The following is a 12,285-nucleotide window of genomic DNA, read 5'->3' on the forward strand; positions in this document are numbered from 1 at the left end:
AAAGAAGGGCTGTAGATCAAGTTTCATTGCAGTTAGTTACCTAATCAATACAAACAGGACTAGGAATTAACGTAAGACTCCCGGGAGATTGTAATAATCACCCACAATTACTTATGAAAGCCAATCAATGACCAAAAGGTTTTATGTGTCATTTATATACCTTAAATCAAACTTGTGAAATTAAACTTTGATTCCTAACATGATTAGGTGTTGCAGCACTAAGTAAAACAACACACAAGTAAGCACTGCCTCAAAGGCTGACTGCCAAGGGCAACTGAGGATGGAGCCAGGAGAGCACGAGCAGCCCTGAAACACAACAGCAAGGGGAAGCACAACAGTAGAGCTCAGACAGTGGATATAGGAACAGGCATAAAAACACTGAAATAAGCACCTACAGCTATCTTTACTTCCTATTCCTTCAATGAAGCTGGCTACCTTCCAGTGGTCAAATGAAAGATAAAGACAGTAGAAGGCAAGGTTTCCAGACCTAGATCTTAACTGTGAGAGGTAAAGAGAAGAGAAAGAGAGAGGAAATTTCATTATTTCATCCTTGTTTCTCACTGGGGGAAAGTTTGCAGAACTTGGAGATTTACCGTTTCTGTCAAATTTATCACACAAAATACATGACGATGTGCGATGAACAAACTTAGTCTTGCTGTCAAGATGCCATGTGCCCCTCTGTAGCTTTGTTCTAGTATTACCATTATGTATTTACTACTACAATTTTTTTTTAGTATGCGCATAACATAGTCGAATAACTCTGCGAGCAGTGAGATCACAGTTCAATAAAAGTTGGAAACGCACAAGAGGCTATCAATTGTGCTATTTTTACTGAAGTCCATACCATGAACAATGACTCATAAGAGTAGCAAGCCAGAGAAGCACTTGCAAACCATACAGGCTTGTTTACTCATTTATTTGTTTGCACTGATTCCTTACATTCCTCAGTGTAAAATCTATGGGACTCAACAGAAAGCACGAGGGAGAAATTCTGTTTCCCAAACAGCTGTTCCACCCACCTTGCTTACACCCCTTTCATCCACTTCTGAGAACCAGAGGCCGGGCTTCCTGGAGAGCCCCTACATACCAATGGAGCACACTCCCTCTGGTGGCTCCACTCAGGCTCGCTTTATCAGCATCCACAGCAGGGTAGGTACCAAGAGCAATTATAACAGGGAAATTTTGTATTTGCTTGTTTTAAGTCATACATTAAAGCATTGCTTTTTTTTTTTCCCCCATAGTTGTCCTGAGACAACATTAACTTTTAGTGGGTCTGTGCAATTATTTTGGAGAGGTTTGGCAAAGTTCATCAGAGTTACATCAGTTACAAAAGCAAATTAGTTTTTCCATGTGATGCAGCAGCCTTATGGACCCAGAAAACTAAAACTATTAGAATAAGTATGAATAATAATTAATAATATCTGCTTCCCCTGTGAAACAGTTTTTATGGCATTAAAAAAATTGTCTGCCCAGGCCTAGCCACATTTTTCTTAGATCAGGAAGTCAAGGAAGTTGGTTTTCTCTGTGGCACTGATTGTCTTCTGTGTAGAGCAGGGCTGATGTTTTGATATTGCTGCCTTTGATTGCATTTCACTGTTCTGCCTTGAGATTTTTTTTATCCTGTCTAGCAGGTTGCTTAGAAGCCTAGGCAATATGTTCCCATGTCCGTATGTTGAAATCATAACAAACAAGACACTGGGAATATTTCCCATTTCTAATATATGGCTCATCTATCATAAAAGAGAAAATACTCTGTTGGTACTTTATCACATCATATGACAGGACAAAAACATTTAACTTTAAAAGTAAAATCTCAAACACCTAGAAGTAGGCAAGGGCATCTTAACCACGGTAGACTTGACTTTTCTTAAGGTTAGATTTGGGTTAAGATTGAATCTCATAGCTAGTATACAGAATGGTGGATAATTTTGCCAGGTACAATAACGTGAATAAGCACTGTTACTTAGATATCTGAAAATATTTGGGTATAAAAGCCAAAAACAGTGAAACAGTGCAATACTGGGTTGTAATCAATATTTTTTTTTTCTCAAGGTAAAGTGAAACTCATGAACATACTTGATTAAACATGTCATCTGTGAACAAATGAAAATGATGGCACTGAAAGATCAGTTAATAGCTCTATGATTTATATTTAAGAATGAATGATACTGAAAGAATTTGGGGAATACTTAGAAATATGGATAAGAGGAAATTACACAAAAGGCACAGGGATCAGGCTCAAAAAGAAGGTACAGCTGACATGTAGATGTGAATCTAGCTACTGATGCCCAAAGGCACAGGCAAGATGAAAGAGGTACTTTAGAGACTTGGTTTTGGAAAAGAAAACTGGGCAATACAGGGAGAGAGATGAGTGCAAGAAATAATTAGACACTTAGGAGTGTCACTTCTCTCCAAAACTGGCAGCTCTGCTTAAATATTACATATTCCCATCACACATTTATGAGCATTAAAAAGTGTAAGGAGTACAAAAGTCTGGCACCACAGACAGCAGGGAAAAACTATGCACCTGCAATTAAAAATCCCTATATTTCTAACTGATTTTATGGTAAAATCAGATGTGACATAAGACCAGTCTCCAGAAATACAGGATATCCAATATATAATAACCATAGATAGTAATACTCACTACTGCTAATTCATTTCAGCTTCCTTGCCTTGACTCTTGTCAAGTCCCCAGCGCAAAACTACCCATGTAAGGCAGATAGTTTCTTTTGTTCCAATCTTACTTTCTGCCTTACCACATTGTTCCTAAGACACCACATTATCTTTAAAACATGTATGAAATTGAAATCATGTCAGGTTCTGTTACTGTCCTAGAGACAACATTTTAATACCATGCTATTAGTTCTATATTTAATACTAAAATGGTAGCAGTACCTCTTCCGCAAAGTTAGTTTTCTTGTCAAGCATTTCTCGTAATGTCTGAAGAATTTTAATGCAGAGCTTTTCTTCTTTCTCCATTAGCTTCTTTGTGTGATTAATCAACCTTAAAGTAAAATATTAAACCTTAAAAAGCATTGCACATTGTTGCTAAGCCATACTACAATTTCTTTATGCAAAAATTGCCTGTCACTATATTTTTCCTCAAGGAAAGGAAATAAAAGTAGATGAGAGAAATCATAATTAAAAAGGAAATGGGACTTTCAAGGTGTTGTGAGTTTTTGGTGTCAATTTGCATATCTTACTGCCCGTACAGAAAGCAGAATTCTACATCCACTTTTTATAAGTGCATCCAGATTAAGATCCAAACTTGCTATTTTATCCTTTCTCTATTTAAAGGTAACCATGTATTTATTTTAAATTTTACTTAAAGGTAACCAGTGTTCCCCATGCATCTTGCGAGCTGTAAAAGCTACAACTTTTACACCTTCCAACCTTCATGATGGTTATATTTATTACATAATTAACACACGGCATCCAGCCAAAAAGATCCCCTAAAACCTTATGTGGAAGCATTCAGAAATGCAGATATTTGGATGAAACATAACTTGTTTATGTTTGCACAACTTTACAAGACCGTTTCAAGCCAGAAAACAAGGTACATTTCTGACTCCAACTAAGACCATGATGGGAGCTTGGGTTGAAGTCAGCTTAAGTCAACACCAGAAGGAGCCTTTCTGTCTCTGTGCAGAGCAGGTCCTTGCACTAGTTTGCCTCACTGCTGGAGAAATGTTTGTGAAAACAGAAGGAAGGAGGAAATCTGAAGGCCATGGACATGTTTTTTTCCATCAGTACTAGTGCTGGGTTGCAGTGGATAGAACAGCGTTCACTAAATTATAGCCTAGGATCAGACTACAGCAAAGGCACTGCAGCCACCGATTTACACTGAAATATGGCACCATTAATGGTCCTGAATCACAGTCACCAAAAACAGGGCTGGAAGGGCTGAGTGCATCATCTAGATCAAAGCTCCGTAACCCAACAGAACTGATTGTGTTTAGATCATTGCTAAGTTAGAATCATAGACTCAGTTAGGTTGGAAAAGACCTTTAAGATTGTCAAATGCAACTGTAAAGCTTAAACTGCCAAGTCCACCACTAAACCATGTTCCTATTTGCCATGTCTACACATCTTTTAAATACCTCCAGGTATTAGTGCACTAACAGTATCCTGGGCTCAGTGGAGACACCATGCAGGACTCTCCCACTGTCATCTTCACCAATTTCATGAGCTATGAGTGGAAAACAATGCAGCTCTCAGGCCTGCAGTACTAATAATATTTTGTGAGTAGTACATCTTGCAAATTCTGTATAGCTCTACAAAGCATTCCTTTGCCATGGAAGTTAATTTGATAAAACAGAAAACTGTTGATTGCATTACATGGGCCATATCCAGCAGCCCTAGACTTGATTTGAGCTGACTTTGAACAGGAGTTTGGACAGAGAGCATGGGATGAGACAAGCTCAAGGTTTAGCTTAGTTTCCCCAAACATATAAAGTATATTGTTATAACACTACCTCTGCAGAATATGCAAAAAGCCAAGGAATCAGGAGAGTTGCCAAATGCATTCATTTCCCCCAAGTTACCTCTGTTTAAATTATAGTTTCTCAAGGGCAGGGAGGGCATCTTACTTGAGGACTAATAAAAAAATTGCAAGACTTTATTCCAATGCACAGACTGCAAATAAAACATCTAATAATTCAAGACCAGGTAGGGGTGCCAGTGAAATTTATTTTTAAAAGAGCTGTTGGCAGTTTAAAATGAAAATCAAAGATTTATTTGCTGTACCAAAAAAAAACCCCAACAAAAAAATCACAGTAGCCCTGAGCCTAATTATGAATTCTTAAAATTTCTACCGTGGAAAGTCTAAATTTCTGCTCTAGATTTGGAGAAACTTAATAGCAAAATTAATTGCTATGAATTGCATTAAGAAAACAGAAGTAGGTTAAGCCTGACACAAAATAATGAGCTACCAACATCCCATTTCTAGGCAGATGAGGCAAGCAACCTCTCTCTCTACTCCTCTCCAGACTCCTTAACTGCTGAGAAACATAACACATGCAGCAAAAGACCTCAGTTTAAGCTTTCAGTATGAAGTCAGACACTGACATGCTTAAGTCACTGTTGAAAATCATATGTAAGTGCTGTTGAAAATTTTAAGTCCCTGCCATCTTTTCCAAAGAAGCAAATAGGCCTCTCCTTACACCACTTACTTGGACATGAAAGCACCACATCTTACTCTGGCATCACTCCCCTCAGGAAAAAGAAGTTCTGGACTGTGCAGCACATCAACCAGCACCGAGAATTCAGCTTGCATCATGGGAGTGAACTGCTGCTCCAAGGAGGACACTACGTCCTAGGGAAGAAGGAAGAAGAATGACATTCATAACTACAAGAAAACTGGAAGAACATTGCTGTGGAGTTGCAAAATATTGTGCAATGGGCTATTTGACTCACTACTGATAGCCCTTGTTTACTCAGGTGACAGTAAAGCAACCTCAAGCCTTTCTTCATGCCACTTCTCAAGCAGGGCAAGGGGGAGAAGGTGCCCATTACTATCTGTGGTTTTCTCTTTCAAATTTCTTCTCTGCAGTAATGGTCACAAAACACACAGCAACAGTCAGGATGATGGTGTGCTGGAAAAACACTGCTTGTCCTACGTAGTTAGTGTATCACCTGAGGTGTCGCTGCCTTGGTGTTTAGGGATCCTCCACTTGTCTGGGTCCTGCTGTTTTCTTCGTTCATAAACTCCTGATGTCATTTGACCACCACATGCACAAGGTGATCTCCATCTTATAGGCAATTTCCAGTGACACAAACCTGACATAATGGCTCCTACCTCCCCTCCAGTTACTTCCTCTGCAGCCAAAACAGGACATGTGGCCATGAAAAGGCAGAAAGGAGATCCTTCTCTGTGGACCAATTTGAGGAAAAGAACATACTTCCTACCCCTCTACTGCCTTCTGGAGGAGCTGAATTCAGATTACAGATCACAAGGCCCTGCATGTTGGCTTCACTTTGAACAGACAGCAGAGAGGAGCTGAGCTCTCTGCTTCTCCCACCTAGAAGTGCAAAGGCCACTGTAATCCAGCACTAAAAATGCAGTGAGTCTCTCTGTGGTGTTTTCCACATCTGGCACATATTAGACAAATGCACTACCACAGCTACTGCCCAAGCAATCTGCTATATTTGTACCTGTAGTTTTTCTATTATATTCCTGTAATCCCAGGCAGGCCCACCAAGAGCTTCTTTAAAACGAGGTCCACTGCGGGCTGACATTCTCCACCCCATGGCTGCCCTCTGCACCATGTTAGAGTGACTCTTCATGAACAAGGTGTTGACCTGGCTGTCCAAATCCACTGGAATTGCAATCCCACGGTTCTTTGCTTTAACGGGAAGGAAAAAAGAAGAAATTTATAGTAGCAAAAACTTGAAAATCTTACGAAGATCATGGCATGCGACATCCTGATAGTCTTGAAGTTAAGGGGCAGGGGATCTCAATTCAACAGGTTTTAAAAATAAGGATCAAAGCCTAAACTGGTAGAAATCAGTTGTAATCTAGTTAAGGAAAGAAAGCTGTACCACATTAAATGAGATTAGGATAATTTCTAGTATATATTTTCATTGTTACAGATGTTTATTTTTTAAAAACAGAATAATTTTTTGCTAACTTAAAAAAAAATCAGATCCAGAGATATTAAGTGTAAAAAAAGAGAATGCATTATTATTTCCACAGCTAGCTTTACTCTGTTCAGAAGTAAATTCAAAACCTCCTATTTCTAGCAGACATAGGCACATTTGGCCAATCTATCCCAAGTGCAATTTGTTGCTTTTCTGCGCCTTTCTTTTGCGAAGACCTTGAGAAACCAAGTGCATACAAATTAAATTTGAAAAAGACTGTCTCTTCTTTTCTCTCCCTTTGTTTTCCTATATAGCCAGGCTTGTTAAGCCATGGGGTTTCTGGATGCCACTGCAATATAGCCAATTGTTAATAAACGTGATAATTTAGCTGATAGTTTAAAAAAATAATTAACCAATGGTTAACAAATTAAAAAAGGTATCGATGCATCAATACCTCTATTTGAAAGATAAGTAACATAGCACTGATTAGGCTTTGTATTCTAAGTCATTTCACCTAATTTCCATGGCACAGTTTACGTTTAATAAAATCTTAGAAGTAAAATGGAGAAGCAGTTCTAGTTAATTTGTAATAACAAATAGTTTTTCCATTTTTGTTATTGAAACAGGGAAGATTTTTTAAAACTGTTAGCCCATACTACAGTTCTGCACAGCATTTCCCTGAGACATTTCCCCACTGTTTTGTGCTAACATGCACACTTTCCGCAGTAGCAGAAGGCCTCAAAAATACTCCACCCCTCCCTCCCAGTTCTTAAAACATACACAACTTCAAGTCCCAAACTTGTGAAGTCAACAGATGCCCTTTTTTGCTAAACTGCCTATGCATCAAACCCCACAGGAGTATGTGCAAGCAGGGCATCAGGCATACAGCTTTGATGAACAAGGGCTCGCGTGCTGCCAAGCACAGTGAGTCACGGATCTCAGGCAGAAACTTTCTCTTCCCTCAAATGCTATATTGTAACGGCAGCATTTATTGTAAACCTAAATTTGACTGTGACACCTCAACTCCCAATCTCACAGGCTATGGCAGGAGTGCTCTGTCACACATGTCCTCATCCCCTTAATAGCTCCTGCGGGTGCTGGGTACCCTCCTCTCTTCCCACTGCAAGGGTGCATCCTGATGCAGGACCAGGGCCTCCACCTGTGGATTAGGCTGTTTAACTGGGAAGGAAGAGAGAGCTCCTACTCTATTTCTGGTAGGCACTTTCTTTTAAATAGTTTGCCATAGGGAGTTAAAAAAAAAAAAATCTTAGGTCAAGACAGGAAGATTCATTTCCCCACAACCATACATGAATCCTCAGCAACAGATGTGCAGCAGTTTCCACACTGGCAGCTTATTTTTCCTTTCCACTCTCTATTTGTTTTGAAGGCAAGATTCCTGATTATCATGAGTAAAATACCTCGTACGGCTGGCCATTATTTCTAATGACTGTTTTTCCATATTATTTGACTGAGTTATTTTTCAAAACATATTTGCCCTGTTGCTGCTTACTTTATTATGGAAGTCCATTAAAGTTCTGCCAATGTGGGTAGGGTGCTGCAGCCTATTAATCCAATTTCTTGTGTCCTAATGTCAATCACTGGAATGTTATCGGACAATGCTCACTTCTCAATTAAGTGATATGTATGCAGAATCCTGATATATCCAGGAATAAATTTAGCAATGGGGAGCATGCTGTTCAGAGGAAAACCCAGACTTGTGCAGGCCTATAGATGCCATTTGAAGTTAACAACTTTCATCAGTGTCTGAGGAGCAGTCAAGGACTATGATTGTTCAAAGCATTGCAGCTAATTAAAACTATCACAAAGAAAACCAGAGGGAGAGAGAAAAAAAATACTCCTTTGTTTTGAACATTTCTTATATGTATAATTCCATTTGTAATTAAGATTTGTATTAGTTGTCAAAGGGCACTGTTGAAATCTAAGCTATAAACAAAGCCTTTGTCTTCTTACTTCTTTGCAGCTTGTAGAAAGTTTATCTTTCATTTGTTTCACATTCCATTATTTAAAACAACATGAAACATATTTTTACATTTTGGAAAGCTGATGAACAAATGTGAACATAAATATTTATTTTTAATTTAGGTGTTGTAGGCTGCTTTCCTCTTCAAAATGTGTCAATCTCCCTTAAAGTATGAACATAAATATTTAAAAGCATGTTTATTTTTGTTCCACTTAGAAATACTTTTGGACAGCAATCAAACTTGCAAAGTAGGGTTAGAGCTGGTAGACAAAGGAGCCAGGATGGGGTAAAATCTAGTCTTTGATCTGACTAGTGAGCTTGAAGGGAAAAAGTATGCTACTCGGCTGTATGCAACCTGGTACCATAGGTATCTAGCAGGATACTTACCATGCTGGACTACTACATGCCTTCAGCTAAGGTAAATTCTGCCTTACAGCGGAGGGCACAGCACAGGCTCATGTATTGCCTAGTTCCTACCTAGGGCACCTGCACAGGCCTAATTACACCCCAAACACACTACACTGTTTTGCCAATGTCAGAAGAAACTTGATTTGCTGGGAAATCCTTTGCATGACTGACTCTCAATCTGCTGCTCACAATTAAGCTATCAGCAATAGCTACAGCTGAGCCAAACCAAGCAAACGGTATCCATCTAAATGATAAGCAACATGGTATCGTGGATTCAGCCAGGTCACAGTAAAATGCTCTGCTCTGCACTGTATGGTTCTGTGCATATCCAGTGCATCAGCAGCTTTCCTCTCCTTTACTGTTTAAACTACGAAAAAAGAACTCTGAGATAGGGACTTAAATGAAAAGGGCAACATTAATGTCGAGAATCAAGTAGCTAAAAATCAAGCCACTCTTTACAAGTGAGCAGGACTTCACTGAAGTCACAGGAGCATAATCCAGCTGCTAACAGAAAGACTGAAATGGACTGAGATGTATTTTGTTAAATTACCTGCATGTAGTTCTCTTCACAGAAGCACGGAAATTGAAAGTAAAAGGACCTATTTCAGGAATGCTTGCTGAAGCACTGTCCTTTCACTATTCCGCCTACCTGAGTCTTAGGATCAATTTAATACTAAGGATTTCCAGGAAGTGGCCCTTGCCTGTAATTTTCCTTGGAAGACTGCTCTTCAGAGTAATCTACCTTGCCATAAAGGGCCTTGCCATTCTCCCTGATATTTCCACCTAGTGCTCCCTAATTTTAAAATTCACTCCATTAGCTTTGCAATATATACAAAATACAACAGTATTTAGCAGCTTCACAGCTATTTAGTACACTTTGCACTCCCCTAAACCATCCCTGGTGTGGGTTTTCTGGGGGAGACGGAGGCATTTCGCCCCTCAAAGCATCTCAAGGAGAAGTGTGACAGGCAATGTGGGTCACAAAAATGCCATAGCTGTACCTGCCTGTGTGCTTTACTCTCCTTGCTGTTTACGCCCCTCTGGTAGTCGCAGACAGCTATATCATGTTCTCCCACACTTCCCAGTTGTCACTTAACGGAGCGATGCATATTTAGTTCAATTAATTTTGCTCCATAAATCAGTCCCTCCAGCTCCTTAATCATTTACTGACTGCTTAACAAATGCATTTGGATGGAGAGACAGTAACGCTAGCAACGGCAAGACTTTTTAAAGGAAATAAAAGCTTTGTGTAGACAAGACACAAGCCTGCCAATCTTGTACCTTTCACTTGGATGTTTTTTCCAACAGAAAATCTACGCTAAAATATTTATCAGTCTGTAAAAAGATCATCATTGAATTTTTCTTGCAATTAGGGAAACACAAACAGTTAAAATAGAATAAAATATGTGCTTCATCTGAAATGTATTCTTCTTGCTGTCAAAAAAGTAACAACAGGATAATTATTTTATTTGAACTAAAAATTGAAAATGAAGGTCTAGCTTTTTATAAATAGAAAAAAAGATTTTAAAACTCAAATGGGAAGTGAAATTAAGTATTTTCAGGGCTGAAAAAATTGTTAAAGGGAAGTTCATCTACATGGACATTAAAATATGCACAGTAACTCCAAAGAAGCAATAAAACATAACCTAGATTTTATGTTTAATGCTTCCTGTTTGTAATTTGTGAGGTAAAAGGAAAGGGCTTTAGAAGACATAAAAGCATGGTCAAGAAGCACCACAGGAGAGTTTTTTTGATTCTGTACAAAGAGGTATTGGTGAGCTGAAACTGGGGAATAAATATACAAGTAGAAAAGACTTCACCACATCTTCATGTGGCTCTCTATTACAGACAACCTATGCTCTTTAATATTTTTTGAAAAATTCATCAAGCCCCATTTAAAATGAAGCTGGCTTTTCTGCCATCCATCCTCTCTCCATTTTCTCTTGGCCCACTGACCAAGGACAACCTTCCAAAGTTGGTTCCAAACCTCTGATTTACAGTCTACATTTATTTAGGTTATTTACAACCCGGCATAATTTATGTCCAGTTGTTTTTGGGTCAGCACTGTCCATCAGCTTAAATGTCTCTTCTTTGTGACTATTTATCTTCCTAAGTACTTTTAAGGAGAAACAACACAGCCCTTTGTTTTGCTAGGCAAAAAACCATGGGGTTCTTGTAGTCTCTTCTTGTAATACAGTTCTCCTTTCCCCTGACCATCACAGTAATACTTCCTCTGTTCCTGTTCCTGTTGTGAACTTATGAAATAGCGATCTTACAGGACTCGCTTCCAATTTTGCAGGATGGAAACAAGGACTGTCCTTTTGCTTCTCCTGCACAGCATCCTAAAGTATAATCTGGTAATGACTAATATAATTTGGCTTGCTAACAGATTTTTTTAAAGTGTCTGCCAAGAGGAGTAGTCTAACAAAATGCAGGTTTCTATCTGCCACTCTTTACTCACCTGGGAAATTCCAGTTATTTCATTATTGGTGGTAATAGCACAGTCATGCACATAATACATCCTTGGGATACCCACGTGGTATCAGAGGGAAGATGGAAAAATGTAAAATCATAAGGGAGAAAGCTAATGAAAACTACAGAGACGAGAGTGTAACACAGCTAGATTTGACCTTGTGACAGAAAACTAATGCTTGGGGGTGAAGATATAGAAATCATCACTTAATTAAGAAGCAAAGGCAGGCCTTTGCATGGGTCCTGAAAGACTGGTCAGTGGTGGGAGAAAGACCCTGCTTCAGTACAATTTAAGATATACAATCCAGATCTTCAGTTGTGAGGACAAGTGACATTCCCTAATTTACAATATGGAAAGACAGCAGATGGTTTAAAATACAAAAGTCGAGACTGGCCCTCCACCCTTCTCAATCTTGCAAAGATTATAAAATGTAGGAACTGAACACTATCCTTTGATAATGAATTCATTTGAAATAAATTAAACTGTTAGGCATCTTAGTTCCTCTGTTTTCACAAAGATCAGGGGACTTTTAAAACATTTTTTATTTGTAGCTATTTTACCAGTGAGATGAAAGCTGTTCTGATCATTCATTTTTTGGACTATATTTCAAGCAAAAGCTCAGTCCTATGTAATAATAGAAAGCAAAAGTGATATATGTACAATGTGTCAATTCTTGTTACTGTGATCATATGACCAAGCCACATTAATATACACATAGTATTCCCTGATTCTATTTATGCCAGGTAGCCAAATGTTTACTGGGGAAGAAAAACCTCAATGTACATTGTGTTCCAAACCTCTTGCAGTCACAGAGGGGTCTGCTGAAGAAGAGAAGCAAGCC

General features: G+C 38.8%; 1 protein-coding gene across 1 annotated transcript in view; it reads right to left on the reverse strand.

Annotated features, from left to right (window-relative positions):
- Nucleotides 1-2,898: 2,898 nt before the first annotated feature.
- ITPR2 (inositol 1,4,5-trisphosphate receptor, type 2) overlaps nt 2,899-12,285 on the reverse strand; it is a gene marked incomplete at both ends in the record, with an annotated part of 112,632 nt that continues 103,245 nt past the window's right edge. The window contains 3 exons of the mRNA XM_010193547.1: nt 2,899-3,007; nt 5,175-5,317; nt 6,157-6,347. Of these exons, the coding sequence (XP_010191849.1) occupies nt 2,899-3,007; nt 5,175-5,317; nt 6,157-6,347 (443 nt within the window). The remainder of the gene's footprint in view (nt 3,008-5,174; nt 5,318-6,156; nt 6,348-12,285) is intronic.

Source organism: Mesitornis unicolor, unplaced genomic scaffold (assembly GCF_000695765.1).
Source record: "Mesitornis unicolor isolate BGI_N332 unplaced genomic scaffold, ASM69576v1 scaffold25961, whole genome shotgun sequence".
In the NCBI taxonomy this organism is placed as follows: Eukaryota; Metazoa; Chordata; class Aves; order Mesitornithiformes; family Mesitornithidae; genus Mesitornis; species Mesitornis unicolor.